Source organism: Phyllostomus hastatus, unplaced genomic scaffold (genome assembly GCF_019186645.2).
Source record: "Phyllostomus hastatus isolate PE091 unplaced genomic scaffold, TTU_PhHast_1.1 phas_contig_210, whole genome shotgun sequence".
NCBI lineage: Eukaryota > Metazoa > Chordata > Mammalia > Chiroptera > Phyllostomidae > Phyllostomus > Phyllostomus hastatus.
In genome coordinates this window covers 7,951,435-7,970,020 of record NW_025333737.1, presented here as the reverse complement: position 1 = coordinate 7,970,020, position 18,586 = coordinate 7,951,435, and the positions used below count along the sequence as shown (strand labels likewise).

At 55.1% G+C, this 18,586-nt stretch overlaps 1 protein-coding gene across 1 annotated transcript in view; it reads right to left on the bottom strand.

Annotated features, from left to right (window-relative positions):
- Positions 1-13,516, bottom strand: part of SDK2 (sidekick cell adhesion molecule 2) — a 246,277-nt gene extending 232,761 nt beyond the window's left edge. Inside the window, exon 1 of the mRNA XM_045837275.1 lies at positions 12,838-13,516. Within this exon, the coding sequence (XP_045693231.1) occupies positions 12,838-12,901 (64 nt within the window). The 5' untranslated portion in view covers positions 12,902-13,516. The remainder of the gene's footprint in view (positions 1-12,837) is intronic.
- Between the last annotated feature and the right edge of the window lie 5,070 nt (positions 13,517-18,586).

The window sequence follows — 18,586 nt, the reverse complement described above, 5'->3', positions numbered from 1 at the left end:
AAAGTGCCGCATTTGGAGATAACCTGATCATCTATGTAGAAAATCCGATGAAGTCTACAAAAAAGTTACCAGAACTAATCATCGAGTCCAGCCAAGTCTCAGGGTACAAGATCAACATGTCAAAATCAACCGTGTTTCTGTACCCTGGAGACAGACAACGGGGAGCTGAAATAAAAAATAACATTTACAATTGCATCAGAAATATGAAATATTTAGGGCTAAATCTGACAAGCAACGTGCAAAACCTGTACTTTGAAACCCATAGCACGTTGCTAAACAAAACCAAAGAACTAAAGGAGAGGCCGGAAAGCTCAAGGTGGTGGAGATGTGAGCGCTCATTTTTATCTGTGTTATCAATGCAACCCCAGTGGGAAATCCCAGCTGGAGTTTTTGGGAAAAAATAGGACTCTAAAACTCATACTGAAATGCAAACTGATTCTGAAGACAGACAAGCGGATTCTTAAACCCGTGTGGAAGTGCACAGGGCCTAGAACAGCCCGCAGCACTCTGAGAACGAACAAACTCAGTGCCACCACTGCGTGGTTTCAAGGCTTCCCACGCAGCCACCAGGAGCCTGGACAGTGGGCTGCTGGAGTAAAGACAGACAGGTAAATGAAGCCAATTGGTGTCCAGAAATAGACCCACATATGTGGGCAACTGATTTCCGAAAAGGTGCAGAGGTAATTCAGTGGTAAAAGAACTAAAAGAAAAGAAAAGAGAAGAAAAAAAGAAAAGCACCTCAACCAGGCAGAGAAGGGTTACTAAGGGCACAAGGAGGCTTTTGGAGGTGGTAGATGTGTTATCTTGACTTTGGTGACAATTTCAGGTTTCACACAGATGTCAGAAATGATCAAGTTGTATTTTTTAAACACGAACTGTTTATTGAGCCCAAACAGAAACAGAGTGCCCAGTGTTCCCCACAGAACACAGGGCACCGCCACCCTACGAGACCTCAGCTCACAGGTCACCTCTTCCGGGGCAGCTTTGCATGCAGGTCACCCCTCTGGACAGCCGATCCCCCGGTTCCCACCTTCTCTCAGCACCTTTCATGTGACCCTTTATTACCGGCCTCAAGCTTGATGCCCTTTCTTGACGGCAAACAATTTAACAACACGGATCTTCCTGAGACTTGCTAGATCCCAGGCACTGTGTGTGGCACACAGTAGGTGCTTAGAAAATGCTTAATGAGTGAACAGAGCTTCACAGCTTTTGTTATCCATCAACACATTAGGGTTACTTTGGAGCTTCCAGCAAAAGTTGCTCTAGCCAGTGATAAGGTCATTCCTGCCCTTTGTCTCCCAGGAAAGAGTCCTCTGGGTTGGAAATTTGTTTGCTTTTAAGGAAGGACATTGGGAGCAAGAGCTCCTAGTGAGGAGGAGAGAAGAAAGGAATAAGCCGGGGTCATGTACCTCCACGTGCAAGGCCTTGAGGGAATTTCATGTGCTGTCTTACTTGAGCTTCCCCGCAGTCCTCTGCAGTAGAAGTGGACAGAGTCCCCCGGAGCTGAAGTGGCTTATCACAGCCACCACCACAGCCCTCCCAGTTGTCCTCAAACCCAGGGCTAGTTCTTCTCAAAGTGTGTGGTCCCCTGAACAGTGAGGGGCAGCAGCAACACTTGGGAACTAGTTAGAAATGCAAATTCCCAGGCCCCACCCCAACTGGCCACATCAGAAGCACTGCGGGTGGGGCTGGGGCTCTGCATTGCTCTGAAGAGCAAGCCCTCCAGGGGATCCAATGCAGGCTCCGGTGTGCTCTGGCTACCCTCTCACCCCCGTCATAAGGCAAGTTATATGTGGGCTCCAAGAATGTGCTTCTGAGGCCCCATATGCAAGGACACTCCTTGATCATTTGGCCTTCCTCCAACCCCTAGGAGCCCCAGCCCTGGTACTATGATGGGGCCGCTCCCTGCCCCCATCCATCAGCATCTCAGAGGCACGTTTCTGCCACAGGCTGACCTCTTAGCCTGGCTCAAAGTATCCAGGGCCCCTTGAGCTCTTCCACAGCAGAGGCGCAAGACAAGTTGGAGTTCAAGTCCTACTCCCCGCACGCTGGGCTGGACATTCCAAGTTCCTGGACAGACAATAAGACTTAACATTGCTGGCGAGGTGGCAGGCAGGGGCTGCAGACAATGGGCCTGTGTTTCTCCCCACGCCTTCCTAAGGCAGCTCCAACCAGGCTCCGAGGTGGAGCTGAACCATCAAAAGCACCCAGCCTGACCACTTGCCTCTGCAAGTGGGTCCAAGGTCCCGGCTGGTCGCTTATCACAGCCTCCTTCACACCCTGGGGCCAAACAATGTTCCTTTTTCCTGGAGGTTTCTAGCACCTTCTAGGCTCTTCATCTACTAAGGCCTTAGGAAAGAGGGGTTAAGTGTCAACACCTCTCTTCTTCTCCAGGACGTCCAGACGTCTGTCGTCCCGGGGCAGGGAAAACAGGCAGTGGACAGACCTCTCCAGCCAATGGAGCCGTAGCCAGAAGCGGCCGTGCTCACCCTGGCTGATTTCTCTTCATTAGTGCAATCACATCAACAATGACAGCAGCGTATTTATTACTGTTCTGACGACAACTGTTTTTCACCCAGTGATGCACAGCTCGATAATGAGCTTGGGGCAGAGCTAATACAGACGGAACTCCCCTAGGCCCTCCTCGGTAGCTCTGGGCCCTGATGGCCTACCCACCAGCCAGCCAACCCCCTGCCTCCTCTCACTCTGCCAGGGGTGGGAGAAGGGGCTCCAAGTGGGGAGGTCAAGGGCTACTTGGCTGAGCCAGCCAGAGCGGGGTGAAGCCAATGTGCATGCTGCCCATGGGGAGGAGATGTCAAGGTTGACTGAGCAAGGAGGCGTGAGTGCTGGGCACGGTCAGCAGCATTTCCTCCGACCACGTGCTGGGTCCTTGAGTTAGGGCAGCGAGAGACGTAGACAGTGCTGGGGAAGGCTGGCTGCCTCACGGAGCTGGGGAGTACAGAAATGCTTTGGAGTCCACTTCTGGAAACCCAAGAGCCTCAAGAGGAGTAGGGAGGGGCGACTGAAACCGATGACTTAGAATACCTAGTTAGTGCTACGTGGGCAGGCACAGAGCTCAGAGCTGCTGGAGCTGATGCAGGAGAGCGAAGGCCCCACCTGGCCAGAGGATGGACGGCCCTCCGGTACCCTCAGCTCTCCTGAAAGGCACCCACACATACATGAAAAAGGCCCCTTGCAGTGCACATAGTTATCATGGACCAAACCTTCCTATTAGGAGAGTCTTCGGGCCTCACTCAGTGCCCTGCCCCCAACTCTTCTTCGGTCATGCTCCAATGGCGTGGCTAATGCCTGGATAGTTGGCCCAGACAAGCACCGCCCCTGGTCCAGGGACAAGTTCCCTAATGGCATGGAGCAGACTGGCTGAAGCTAAGAGAGGGCCCGGGAAAGGCCAATCACCCCTGGAGCAGGGTGCCCTTGGGAGGCGCTGGCAGCCTCCTCATCCTCATACCCACCACCCTTGAAGGCACGGCATCAGTCATGGAGGATGGTTATGGTGGCCCAGGACACAACGGCTTTAGGAGGTAGGTTAAAATTATAGAAAAATTTAAATGTAAATGGTTGAAATGTGTAAAGTATCAGAAAGTCTTACATGTGATGTGACCCAGGAGATCATTTCATTCAAGACTTTCAAAACCAAGTTTTGACATATATCCCCGGGGGTCCAGGGAGCCATGGGGCAGGGGTACTGCATCTTCCAGCAGCATTAATTGGCTTTAAAATACCCTCTGCGTGTTAAAATAGAATTCAGAGAGACTGTAGGGTGGAATACAAAATTTCACATATTTAAAAATTAAAATATGAGAAAGGAAAAGGGCACGTGGACAGCGGGCAGCTTCAGGCTGCGTGCCCTACCGCTCCCCACCACTGGAGTCCCTCACGGGAGAGCTTGGACATGCTGCATTCATGCCTCGTTTTCCTGGGGACGACACGGGCCCAGAGGGACCCACTGGGAATCAGTCTCGGTCTCTGAGCCCTCCGCGGTGTCACGCACCTGTTACCTTCTCTCCGACATTACTGCTACCCCTGGAGACCCTTCTTTAAAGGGTGAAGTTCATTAATTGGGAACAATAATTTATGTCTAATACCTCCATCCTTGTTGATGAAGGGTTTTTAACTAAACTCAAGGGGTTTATAATTAAAGAAATCAGTCACACAGACATTAAAAGGTAATTCAGAATCAACAAGGCCAAAGTGCCAAATGACACATCTAGACCGTTGGCATCCTGAGAGCCCAGGGGCATTTGGGGAGGATGCGTTGCAGCTGTTGGGCCTGGGGTGGGGAGTGAGGGGAAGGGACAGGAGACAGGAGGGAAGGGGGCTGATGGCTTTCTGGGTGCTGAGGGCCACTGAGCAGGGTAGATGGCTGGGCAGGGGGAGGAGAAGGGGAGGCCACAGTGGTACATAGGGCCTGGTTGTGCAGGGCTTGGTGTGGATGCCACAGCAGTAGGGGAGCGACCAGGGTGAAGCCCAGCGGTGGGGTGGGAGGGCAGGTGAGGTGAGGGGTCTCAGTGTTCAGATCCTATCATTAAGACCATGCAGGACAGCAGACGGGGCCCCAAGAGAGGAGGAGAGACCATCAGGCGGCACCCCGTGCCCTACCCCTGTGCTCCGCCATGCTGGGGGGAAGGAATCCTGCTGTCAGACCAGACAACTCCCAAGTCCTGAAGCAGCATGGGGAGCTATTCCTGAAGGTTCATGTCTTCATCAAAAGCAATGTCCCTGTGACCTTGGCGAGTACCTTAATCTTTCTGAACTTCAAGGCTAATAAGGTTAATAATGTTAACACCTGCTGTCCAAACTGCTTCACAGGTTGTGGGGAGAGAAAATGAGATGTCTGTGAAAGATACCCACAGAAAGTGGAGGTCTTTTTTTGAAGGATCCAGGAAAAACATTCACCTTAAGGCCTGAAGAGCAGATAACAATTTAATATGTGGGTTCTCTGTGGCATATTTGCAATTTTAGCTAGAGGCAGATAATGTCTTAACAAACACATAAATCCCTAACAGTGGAAGTTCAGACGCCAGCAGCAGGTCTGTGAGAGCTGAAGGGAGCAGAGGCATTGGAAGACAGGGCACGTGCCAAGCTGCAAAGCTGGCCTTGCTTCCCTGACACCGAGAGGACAATAACGACTACGACAAACACTTACCCAGAGTTTACTACACATGGGGTGCTGTCCTAAATGCTCAGTGTACCCTATTAAACCCAGCCACAACCCAGCGGGGTAAGGACCACTGTTGTCCCCATTCCACAGAGGAAGAAACCAAGACAGGGATTGGCTTAAGGTCACCCAGGCAGTAGATGACAAGGAGGATTTGAACCCGGGGAGTCATCCCTGTTTCAGGCTCCTTAGAGGCCTGCGCTGTCCACCAGGGCCCTCTGACGACACACTCGGACCGGCGCTCAAAGCCCAAAGCAGGGAACAGGGCATCTGCAACCAGATTCACAACTGACTCACACTCAGCAGTGACAACCTCAGTGTCCGGGTATCCAGCCATTATTTCTGACCGTGACTCAGATTCTGTGGCAAGGCAACTGTCTCCCTCGTTTGCACATCTGCATCTCCATAGAGGTGCCCTGGGCGGAGGTGGAGGGGTGGGCGGCTGTTCAGGGTTCAGCTTCAGCAGGCCCTTGAGAGTCAGCGGAATCCACCCCAGAAGCCGAAGTCCCAGAATGGGCCAAGTTATGACAAATAATATCTGCTCCCCTTGGGGTCATCACATCGTCAAGTTTTCATCACCCCTTCGGGTCACGGAGAGCTTCCTGTATGGGGTCACACATGTACCACTTTTCTGCCCTGCCCCATTCAGTGCAGAAAACGTGTGGCTCGGACCCTGGCAAGCCATCCTCAAGGCCCCAAATGACCTTCAAGAAACTCCCAAATGTCTCTAGGTCACCCCAACCCCAGGGAGGGCACAGGGAGATAAGGAGAGCAGCAAGGGAAAGGGGGTTCCCGTCCTGACCTCTTGAATTGTGCCAACCTGAGGCCCAGGAGGACACAACCGGGGAGGAGGCAAGAGGCAGGAGGGTCTGGAATTCTGGGGTTATTCCCAAATTCTACTACCTGCCCTGGACCACCCCAGGTCTTCTAACAGCTCACCTGCCTCAGCATCTCTCCCCAGGGAGGTACCAGTGAAGGATGCTGAGGAGGCAAAGGGCATCCAGGAACAGTGGAAAGATGACAGGTATTGCAGCCATAGAACCCTGGGTTCACATCCTGACCTTTTGGCTTCCTGGCTGTGGGGTCTTGGGCAGTTAGTCACTCTGAACCTCTGTTTACCCGCATGTTGGAGTCGAGGGAGGAAGGAGGCAGGTTGTGATGCACCTAACATGGTGTGACACATAGAAAGTGCACACCCAATGTCAGTATATGCCCCCTCTGTAGATCTCTAGGTGGGGAGAAAAGACCAAATCACTCCAACTGGGGATGAAGCAAAGGAAGTGGGCAAAAAGAAGATGTGGGTGAAATACCGAGGACAGGTACCGAAGGAGAGAATCTGAAAGCTAAATGCAACCTGACACCCTATCTTAAGACCATTTGGAGGGGCAAACACAGGAGCACAAATATAATTAAATTAGCTTATTAAATGTTTACGCTATGACAGGCTCGGGGGGCCAGTGCTCTGCTCCTGCATTTGGAAACGGTGGCCGACGGTGTGTGACTGAACCCACAGTGGCACAGAGTCACACAAAGTAGCAGAGCTTGAGCCCAGGTCAGCCCAATCCCAAGCCATTGACTACTATTCACGCCACATCTCAACAGCTTAAGAAGAAACCCCAAAAAGCAGGAAAGTAATAGCACAGACAGGGGGTAACTCAGGGATGCTTTAGAGATGGCCCCTGACCCCAGATATCACCAGTGCACATGGAACTGCTGGTCTCTTTCCCAGCACACAGACGCCTGCATTCCCAGCTCCCTTGCCTTTGGGTGGGACCACACGATCAGCTCTGGCCAATGTGCTACAAGGGGAAGTGATACAGGCTACAGTATTTAATTGATGATGCAACTCCTCTTCCCTCTCTTATGGATGTCATATGGTGCCCCTCTGCATGGATGGGCATTACCCCCAAGCCTGCTACCTGTATTCCCAATTTCTTCCACATCCCACAGGTGGAGTTCAGCTGGTAGGGGCTCAGTAAGAACCTAGGGGCCACCTGCAGAGGCCACGCTGCTAGAGGCAGCTTCGCCTGTTGGGCCAGAGGTGGGACGAGCAGGAAATGAGGGTGAGAAAGCCTGAGCAGAGGCTCTGGGCTCAAGGGCAGCACTACTCTGTTTGATGTAGGCCTAGACTGGACTCTCTGGAGGGCAGGGCTCTCATCCTTGGGGTGCACGGCTGTGCAGCACGGCGAGGGCTCCATGACAGGGGCTGTATGTGATATGCAGATAAGTCTGTGACAGTGGATGGGTGGCCAGAGCAGAAGCTAGAGAAGTAGGCAAAGGCCAGATGACAAAGGGCTTCATGACTTTTGAAGTATCCATTCATTCATCCATTCAGTCAGTCAGTCAGTCATTCTTCATTCACTCACTCCTATTCGTCCAGCTCCTTCTCTGCACCAGGCACTGTCCTCAAGACTGGGAATGCAGTGGCAACAAGCAAATAAAGTCCCTGCCCCCAAGGGAGAGACCCACAATAAACAAACAGCCAAGTCAATACATGTCCCACGGAGCTAAGTGCGGTGGAGAAAGCAAAGCAGGGCAAGGGTGATGCCACACGATGGGTGTTCAGGGCCAGAGAAGGGACATTAGAGGAAAGACCTAGGACGTGAGGAGTGGGTGTGGCCACAGGGTCGGCAGGAACGTCATGTTCCAGGTGGGAGGCCAGAGCTAGACAGGTAAGTTCTAGGGGCAGAAGGTGGTCAGTGCTGTGGATGGCAGTGAGGGACGACGAGCTTGGACTGTGGGAGGGAGCGGGTGAGGACTGAGACACCCTCATACCTTGTGGCCAACACATTATAAGCATTTACCACTCATTACGAGCATTTTAAAGGGGATTGGGATAATCTCCTTTAATGTAAAAAACAAAACAAAACAACAAGCCTTATGAGGTAGATACACTTATTTTGAACTCGTCCTCGTTTTACAGATGAGAAAACTGAGCCTTAGCTCGGGGCCGCTCAGAGGTGGAGGGGAGACTGGAAGGGGCCAGAACCTGGACTGGGAGCCACGTGCGGAGTCGTCGCAGGGCTCCCAGGCCCAGAGGGGCTTCCTGGCCCAGGCACCCGGCTCCAGGAGTGTGACCAGCCCAGCTGTGCAGCCCTCCCTCCATTCCCCGCAGGCCTGTCCCTTGCCCAGCACCACTCACTGGCCCTGCCTTCTCCCAGCAGGGGTGGGATGACAAGGAGCGACCAGGATGTCTCGGCAACCCGGCTTGTTTTCCTTTCCATTGCAGGCCTGGGGCGCTGCCGGCAGTCGCTGCTGGCCCATTTGTTGCTATTGGCATCCCAAGGCCCCAAATTATGATGACTAATTCCCCCCACTTTAGGCAGCTCCAGGGCTGGCTGTGGCCATGTGCTCCAGGGAAAGCCAGAGCAGAAATCCCACAGGCAGCACCCTGACACCCAACGTCAATTCCAACTCCATCTCCTGACTCCCTGAGGTCCCAGGAGTCAGAGGGATCGGGAGGGAGGTTCCAGCCAATCAGAGGACTCCTTCAACTGCAGCCAAATCTTAGGATAACCAGCCACAGGGAGGCTGATTTCTTCATCAACACAGAGCACAACTGTCTACCAACCAGCTTTTATAAAGTAGTGAGTCCTCCATCACCAGGGCTATGCAAGCAGACATCGGAGGGTTACTTGTGCCACATTTATGGGCAGAGGACAGCACTAGATGCCTTTTCATGTTTCTTTCAAGTCTAATGCACTGACTCACGATAGTCCTAAGGACGGAGGACAAGTTCATTCTCCCTCACCGGTTAGCGTACAGCCCAACTGTGTCCTCCAGTACAAAGTCAAATGCATACCAATACAGTTTAACACCTCATTTTAAAGTCGGCCGTTCAGGCACCGTTTAAACAGAGAACTGCTGTAAAGGACTTGGCCTCTTTCCCAGCCTCCCTTCCCTGATGGAACAAGGCTCCTGGCCCCACTCTGGCCTTCCAGGGGGGGATGTAGGGAGAGGTGGTTGATAAATATTTGCCGAACAAATGCATGTAAGAGAGGGTTTCTGAGGCAGGTGTCAGGCCGCCGGCGTGATTCGGACTGTGAGTGGGGGTCCTGAGTCTGTTTAGCGCAGGTAGGGGAGGTCTGCAGGGAACAGAAGCACCAAACTGTGTCGCTGATCTCACCACAGCCAGAATGCTGCACAGCACCTCAGCTGAACCAAGGGGCGCACAGGGTAAGGAGAGAGGAGTGCAGGGTGGAGAGCCACCGCTCTGGCCCTGGGAGAAGGAGATGTAGGGAGCAGGGACACCCTTGGCCCACTCTTGTGTGGGGTGTTTGACACATACCAGCTGAGCCCCAGGCATGCATGACACCCGGCCTTGTGGTAATTAGCAAGAGGCCCTGATCAATAAGTTATTTTTTGCTGTCAGTAATTAATAATTACAGCTTAGCCACACCATGTAATTAAACTTTCATCCTGCTCCCTCGCGTGTTGTTTGGCTTTTATTGTGATTAGCTCCCAGCACTAAACTTTCTGCCTTTGGAGCCTCCAGGAGCTGGCTTCCTCACCTCACTCAGGGTCCCACTGCCTGGCTCACTCAACTCACACCCCCTTTTGTCTCTCCCCTAAGAACCATTCTCCTGAAAGAACATTCCAGACCAGCTGGCTGGGCTGCTACTGCCCTGCTTCCAACCTCCTCAGGATGTCCACCAGCAGTGCCCAAGCTTAGAAGCACATGAAAACCCTTGCAGGCGCTTGTTAAAATGCAGACGTCCAGGCTCCCCCAGACGCCTCCCATCAGAGTACCTGGGAGTGGAGCCCAAGGCTGCTAGTGGGCAAGTTGAGACACAGGGACGGAGCCATGGAAGGAAGTAAAGAAAGGGTCTTGGGTGAGGAATAGGCGTTCGAGGCCTATCTGGTGGTGGGCTGGGAACCACTCCCCATGACCTTGGCTTATAGGGTAAAAACAACAACAATAGTGACAACAGTGACCCTTTCTTAAGCACCATCTCTATGCCAGGCACTTGCCGCTCCTCCCCTACTCAGTACCTCAAATCCTCATGTCACGTCGTCTCTGCCCTTTCTACAGCATAGCTTACTCATTTTGGGAGACGAGTGTGAATTGTGCAATACCACAGGAAGGGAAAATGATCAAATGGTGGCTTAGGTATAAACAGTTGATGCTGCCTGGGTCCTGTACCTGAAATAGACTAAGCTAAGTCTAGATGAAATCTGGCAGCAGCCCATGTGAGGTTTGTCTCAAGGGGAGACCACTGTTTGGTCCCTCACTCTGTGTCATGATTGGAGAATGGGGCTCATAGGCTCCGAAGTGACATAGAGTGCTGGTGGCTTCAATCACCCCAAAGGTTAATGACACAACCTTGAATTTAAGGAAAAACTCCACTCTTGAACCCCAAAGCAGGTAAGAAAGTACCTCCCAGCCTGTCCCCTGCCCCTGCCCCCGCCCCCTACACACAAATGCAACATTGCCCCCGAGCCTGGGCTGAGACCAAGTTCCCACAACCCCTTGCATGGTTTGCCACCCATGAGACAAATAGATGGAGAGTACCCGATGGAGGGAGGAAAACACTCTCTCAGACCAGAGAACACAAGTGGAGCAGCAGGGGACCTGGGCAGCCACTCTCAAAAAGGCAGCAAACAAGAGAAGCCGGAGAGGGAGTGAATCAATCAAAGAGACCTTCACTGCTGCTGACAGGGCTAGCCCCTCCCGAGGGGGCAGGGGGTGGCCTGGCCTTAACTTCAGCAGGATGGGGGGAACCTTGACTGCAGGGTAAGGGGACAGGTGTGGAGGTGGAGCATGAAAGAGACTTGGTCACTCAAAAGGAAGCACCTTTAGGTGTGCTGGGGACTCCTTAAGGGCCTGGGCCCGGATAGGACAAGAACAGGGAGCCACCTGGCCAGGGAAATCATGCCATTGCTGGAGTCAGTGCAGTGATTTAGTCAGAAGCATCCAGAGGCAGCCTGGCACCCTCTGGAGCCCCTCCTGTCCCCTGGCTTTTGGCTGGTAACCCCATGGGCATCTCAGAGCAAACCGGGGAGGTGCCCCAGGGCAGACTTCAATCTGTGCCTATTCTGGCAGCCTCACAGTCTTCCTGGGAGGGACAAGCGTACCCCAGCTATGGATGACCCTGGTTCCAGGGAGAGGCACTGAGAATCCAGTCCTGACTCTGCCCCCAGAACTCCCTGCAGCCTTGGTCAAGTCACTTAACGCCCCCGGACCTCAGTTTTCCCATCTGGTAAATGGCTGCCAGTATAAGACGACCTCTGAGGTCCCGCCTGCTGGAAGATTTTATGAAGATCATAAAAATAATAATAACTTTTATTACCTTACATTTACAGGGCCCCTCAACAAAATTCCTAAGTGCTTTAAAGTAAATTACCTTGTAAAATCCTCCCCTTCATTCTGTGAGAGCTGATTAGTTTCATCTCTTTGATCTTGGCCCTCTGGCCTGCATGACGCTGGGGCACTGGGGTCTCCCCTCCACCCACCCAGCCCAGCAACCCCTCAGGTAAGGAGGGCCCCTTTCCAGGCTGCAGCCTCCACCAGTGAGCAGCCTCAGGTCGGGGGAGGGGCAGGCCCCCTCACGAGCTCGGAAGACGCAAAGCCAAGCCCTGCGAGTCCCGGAGCTCAGTCCAGGCTTGTCTCCCTCCGCCCCCAGCAGGCGCCGCTCGGACACCGCTGGCACTACTGTCTGGGTTTTCGAACCCCCAAAGCAAGGAAGTGCCAGTGCAGCCGCCCTCCCCTTCTGGAACCTGCCAGGGGACTGGGAGGACATTTGGGCATCCGCCCTCTGGAGGTGGGCAGTGCAGATCACACCTCCTCACCCTTCCTAACGCTCCCACCCCCAAACCCACCAGCCCTTCTCCGCTGCCAGGCTGCTCCAGGCAGCTACAGGTCAGAACGGCGGCTGCAGAGACAATTGAGCGCCCGCGGAGCTGAAGGCAAAGGCAGGAGCTGTGTGTATCTGAGGGGTGGGAGAGGAGAGGGTCTCAGACCCTCCCTGTGCACCACCCCCTGGTGCGTCCGCTGTTGCACCACGACCAAGGCTCCCGGCTCGGACCTCGAAGCGCCCTCAGCCTCAGCGGCCGGCCAGGCAACCAGGAGCCGGTTCCGTACGTGGCCAAGCCCGGCAATCGCCCTCCCCGGGCTACCAACGGGTACCCAGCACCAGCCTCCGGCTCCTTCCCGCCGCCCTCCTACCCCCACCCTCGCCCCCGGGCAGCCCGCGCCTGACTGGCAGGGCCTTGCCCTTCTCTGCGGACACTGATCGGGGAACCAGGAGCCCGGCCTGAGGAGCTCGGTGGAGGCGGGGGCTGACTCCGGCTCGGAACGGCGCGCCCCTCCCTTACGGGCCCAACGGGGTACCCACAGCGGGTGGGAGAGCAGCGACCCTCCCCCTCCCACCTCCTCTCAGGCTCTTCTCAGCCTGCCAGAGCGACGCCTCCAGGCACGAGCCGCACCTTCCCTTCTCACTCGGAAGCCACAAGTCTCGGAGAGACTGCCCCCCCGCAAAGAGAGCCCCCAAAACTCCAGGAGGGGTTCCTGAAATTCCCGTGAGAAAGCTCTGCCCGGGCTAAGCCCGGTGTCCACAGGGCCACTGTGAGGCCAGCAGGTTCCCGCCCCGTCCTCTAGGACCATCCCCACCTCCTCCTCTAGCCCCCTCCTCAGCCCCACGTGGGGGTGACCCTCCTACCTTGGGCTCTGGCCTTGGGTATCCGGTGCAGGGCCAGCAGAGTCCAGATCAGCAGCCCCCACATGGTGCGGGGATGGGGTGGGGGTCGTCCGCACTGTTTTATAATCCTGGTGGGGTCCAGTACCCTGCGGACTTCGTCCGGGGAGACTGTCTACGCGGTCTGGCCCGGGGCGGTGTATGCCCGGGAGGGGCAGCTCTGGCGACCCTAGTGCTTCCTCGTCCTCTTCTGTCCAAGTTCGGTCCCGGCGGCGCGCCCGGTAGGCAATGGGCGAGCAAAAAGAAAAAGCCGCGCTCTCAGACTCACGGTGCCTCCCTCCCTTAGCACCCCAACTCCGACTTCGTCTCCCAGGCTGGGAGGCCTCTGCGATTCGGTTGGGTCGCTGGCCGGGCTCCGGAATAAAAGGACAACTTCAGCAAACTTCCTCCAGTGGCCACGTTGCCCGCCCCCCGCCCCCTTCCCGCCCCCTGGTTGGGTCGTCCAGGCGGACGCCGTCACTGCCTTTCCAGGCGCTGGGCCCCGGGGGCCGGGCTGGAGCCAAGTGAGGCGGCAGACGTGGGCGCGGGGGTTCTTTCAGGGGCGCGGATTTCGGGTCGCGCGGTTTGCATCGCGGTCCGAATCTCCCTGGAGCTGAAGTTTTCTTCTTTCTAACTTTGCAGGCGGCATCTGACGGGGCCGAGCCACCCCTGCCGGCTCCACCGCCCTGGCGCCCAATACCGGGACTCTCCGTCCCTCCCGGGAGCGCTGGGCCCGGGCGCGCCCTCGGCTCCGCACCGAGCCGGCTACCAAACTTTGCGGGTCCCGCGGCCCGGCACGCAGCCCCGCGCGCGCCTGTCCGCGCCGGCTGCCGTGCAGCGGGGACCGCTGCTGGGCTCGGTGACCGGGGCTGTTGCCGGCGCCCGGGCACAGAGCCTCCTGGCGCCCCGAGGATGGAGACCCGCGGTTCTGCCCTCCGCCGCGCCCTGGCCGGAGCTCTCGGCGAGACGCACGGAGAGCCCGGCGGGCAGCCCAGGCTCCGGGGGCGCGGCGCCTCCTCAGACGCCCGGCCCTTGCCAACAGCCCCGGCTTGAGGAACAGCGGCCGCTGCGCCCGCCCCAGCACCTCGGACGCTCTGCTGCCGCCCGCCTCGGTAGCCGCTGCCGTTCGCCGAGCCCGCCGCCCCGTTTCCCGGGCTTGGTGTCCGGAGAACCGCTCCTGCCTGCCTGCCTGCGCCGTGCCGGAGCTGCGGGGGCAGCGAGAGCCGGGGACGAGCGCGGCGGCGGAGGCGGAGGCGGCGACGCGGAGAGGAGGGCCGAGCGCTACCCAGTGGCCGCGACTGGAGAGCAGCCTGCGCGCGGGGAGGAGGGGGACGGCGGCGGCGGCGGCCCCGAGCCAGGCCCGGGAGCGAGCCCCGCTAAACACATTTCGTCTGCGCGGCCGCGGGCGCCCAGCGTCTCCGGGACCCGCCGGGGGGCAGCAGTGCCAACCTCGAACGGTACGGAGAAGAGATACGCATCGAGCCCCTTCGCTGTCTGGGCCCCCACGCCTGTCTCAAAGGCCTCATCCGATTCCCACTCTCTCCCATAGCCGGGAACCCCAACACCCTTCCCCGACATTAAGTGACAGAGGTGCGGGGTATGTTGGGAAGAGAGAGTCGGTGAACTGGTTGGTTCTAGTTTCTTCTTCCCGGGTCGGTCTTTCAAAAGTCTGGAAACGCTCATGGCAGAGAGCAAGACAAAAGGGAGGCCGAGGACTTACAGATGGCTGAGAAAGTGAATTTGGTGCCAAGATCTGTGCATTCTTTGTTCTGAGCTCTTTTTGCAACGGGTAGAAGGGAAATTGGTGAGGGTGCCACAAAGAAGAGGACTGGGAGGTTTCCTCCCTTTGTGGTCCAGAGGAGTGAGCAGGAGGGCCGGCACCCCCACGGCGAGAAGCCCAGCTCGGGTCTGCAGGACCCGGTCAAACTTTCCCAGGTACCAGACAGCTTTGCTTCCCCGAACCCCTTCCTCCATTAAAACTAATATTTTATGACTGTCTTGGCATAAAGATAAATATATTAATATTACATGCTGAAACATTTTCTTCAACCTAAAAAGTTCATTTATTTCTTCCGATTTTAAAAGATATTAAATATTTTCGTGAGCCCCTAAACAACTGTGCTCCCTGACTCTGCCTGCTGAGTCACGTGGAGGAGTGGGCCCCGCCCACCTGGGAAGCAGAGAGCCACTGAGACCCCCTGCCTTTGTCCGGGCACTTGCTCCCCTCTCTCCCTGGCGGCCGCCTCCGCCCCCGAGGGCAGCCAGCCTGATCACTGCGGAATGGCAGCCGCCAAAAACATTTCATTACCTTTATATTTTCATTCCCCCTGCCTTGGAAAAAGAACTGTGGGCATTTTCTGAAAATGATTGAGAAGTTAGCCTGCCTTTCCTATAGTCCTTCAGTCACCTAAATCAGACAACGTTTTGGGATTTCCCCCTGGAAACCTGTGCTCCATCCCAGGCCGGAGCTCTTCTGGCTGGCTGATGGGTAAATGAGAGGGCTTTGGGGGCAGGCGGCCTAGACATGGCCAACCCCTGCCCCCTTGCTGGCCACACCATTGTCAGATGCTTAGGGATGTCCAGCTGTGACCTCAAATCCCGCCCCCCCCCCCCCAAGTGCTCTAACCACCCCAACAGACAGTTGGGAAAGCCCGGGTCCTCCCAGACCCTGGAGAACAGCTGTGATCTGCAGGGTGCTATTTCACTCTTCGCTCACAGAGGGGGCCTGAGAGCCAGATTTGCTCGAACCTCTCCTCCTCAGTCAGCAGACAAACAGCAGAAAGGCTGTTTTTCTGTTCACAGAGGGTGGGAGCTCCCGTCTACACAGCTGTCTGAAAGCCCGGTGGGTTCCACCCTCTACATGTCGGATCCCAGACTTCCAAAAGCCAGGAGTCTGAACAGGGTGCTCCTGGGACCCCGAGCAGCATTTTTCTCTTTGTAAAGGAGAGACATGATTGCACAACCAGGTGTGTAGCCCCAGAACCTTCTTCTGGGGGGTTAATTCCCAAAGGCCGGGACAGGGCACCAACCAGGGGATTCAGGGAGGGAAGAGGTTTCTTTTTGTGACAGAAGTCGACAGGCATGCCATCTCGTTAGAGGGCGGTGGGACAGCACCCGACTAGCTACTCTTAAGACATATCTGTCTCCATCCCTGTGTGTTGGAGAAGAGGACTCATGGGCTCTTTCTGGATTCAACCTGGACACACACACAACCACACACAGAGGAAGGGAACTGTCTGATGTTGCTTCTTATCCGAGTTTCGCTGGCCCAGGAGGAGGCTGAGCAGGGAGCCTGCCATTTTGAGAGGGGCTCATTACTGGGAAAGTTACTTGCAGACACCATGACCTCATTCTTGCCACCAGCGGCGTAATTAGAGGCTGCAAACGGTGCAGTGACCATGGGTGCCCCATCACGAGAGGCTGAGCGGCTTTCTCAGGCTCCACTCTGCCTCCCTGTTGCAATCTCGCCCCTCTGGTTTGAGTCTGTGCCTACAGCTCTCCTGGAAAACGCAGGACAGGGTCTGGGTCTGCTCCCTCCTCTCTATCCCATCTCCCTCCATCCCCAGAGCCAGCACTTTGTAGAAAGCTCTTCATCTCAGAGATGCTCTGTTCGTACATTTCACTCTGTAAATTCAAGGTCTAGGTGTGTGCGTGTTGGGGGGGGGGTGGTAGCAGAGAGTAACATAATTCATTTCAAAAACGAAGGAAAGACCTGAATCAGTCTGTTTCACCTTTCCCCTTCTCCTTTTCCAAGTGAATGATGTGTGCCTAAAAAGTCACTCTCCTCTTAGAAAAACCTCCACTGAACCCCGACAGGACCACTTTTGTTGGCCTCTCTCCTCATGCACGTAGAGCCAGTGAGAGAGCGTTACTGCAGGGCTTTGCCAGGGGCCTTCCGAGTGGGAGGTGCATCGTGCCACATGCCAGACAAGAGCAAAAATACAAAACCCAGGACAGTCAGATGGAACTTCTCAGTATCTCAGAAGGCCACGCTCCTCCTTACCCCACCATCCCCTGGCAGTAAACCCATTCTCTGCCCCATTGCTCACACAGAAACCAAAGGCTAGACAGGGTAGAGTCGGCTTTCCAATGTGATTATTGTATATTTTTTTCTATTTTTCATCTCAAATGTAACAGCAGCTAGAACAGAGTGTTCCGTCACAGGGTTGGGTACAAGAGTAGCCAGTGAGAACCAGGCACGTGGCAATGATACTGAAGAGGCAAAGACACATGTGTCCCCTCCCTATACCCACCCTGTCCCCACTCCCTTGTCCCCTGTTCCCTGCTTCCCAAGTTTCCAGTTGCTGCGCTCAGCCCAGAAGCCCACTCTGTGGTCGCTTTGCTGAGGATAGGTAGACAGGAAGAATGACCATTGGGACCAGGGGATAAGATTTGGACATGACTCAGTGTAGAAGCAAAATGAAAGGGAAGCTGGAAAGGGTCAGGATTGACGTGGCCTCCCAATGATGGCGTTTTAGGACCAGGTGCTCCCCACACCTGTGCCTCCTCCCTGACACCACCGTCCCTGGCATCTCATCCTTCCCCAGCTGCTCTGGGGAGTGTCAGGGGTGGGGCTGGGCAAGGAGCCCCGCCCCAGAGTAGGGACTTTTAGCAGAGCTGTCTCTGCTCCACCTGAAGGGAACTCAGACAACTAATTGCCTTGAAACATGGCTTCCAGTAAATAATTAATGGCATTCTTTTTTTCGTTTTGTTCTGTTTTACAGATGGGAAAAGGGAAGTTATAGAATAGACAGAAGTGGTTTATTAATCTCCACTGGAAGCTAGAGAGGCTCTGGGTCCCTCCCTAGTCAGCTCAGCCTGCCATAACAAAATACCACAGACATGTGTTCTCACAGCTCTGGGGGCGAGGAAGTCCCAGATCAAGGTGTTGGCCCCAGTCAAGGTGAAGGCTCTCGTCTTGGCTTGTAGATGACGGCCACTTGCTTGCTGTGTCTTCTTCATTAGGCAGGGAAGGCACACAAGGTCTGGTCTCTCATCTTCTCAGCAGGAGACTAATCTCATCCAGGGGCCCCACCCTTACGGCCTCATCTAAACCCAGCTACCTCCCAGAGACCTCAGCTCCAAATATTGTCACACTGGGGTGGGCAGGGAGGTTAGGGCTTCAACACGAAAGTTTTGGGAGGATACAGTTTAGCTCACAGCAGTCCCCCAGTCCCAGCTCCACCCCATCCTCCATTACTATTATAATTTACTTTCACTCCCTTGGGGGAAGGACCTAAGAGCCCTGTATATGTCAGCGGCTGGGCTGGGAGGCAGCCTGCACCTTTAGCTCCTCTGCATTAAGGTCAGAACTACCATGGGTTCAGCTCCTGGCCTCCAAGCCCTGAGCTCTGGTTGGCTGGGGATATACGTAAACAGACTAAGGTTTCGTCTTCTGTGGTTCTTTCTGCTTTTGCTCACCAATTCTCCAGGAAAAAAAGGGAAAGAGACACAGAGAAATGGAGCAGAAAGCCGCCAACATTCATGCAGAAATGTGTAGCGGCTTGCTGGTCAGGAGCCAGATGCAAGCCGGCAAGAATAGAGGTTAACAGACCACAGGAGACAGTGTTTTTAAACAATAAAACTGCTAAATCTAGGCTGGGGAAGGAAGTGAATGCACGAGGAAACATAGACGTCTTCTATATCTGGGCCAGTTTCAGTCCCTCTGAGCCCTGGGCTCAGCCTGTCAGGGGTGCAACCAACTCTGGTGGAGAAATGCAATGCTAAAGCTGGA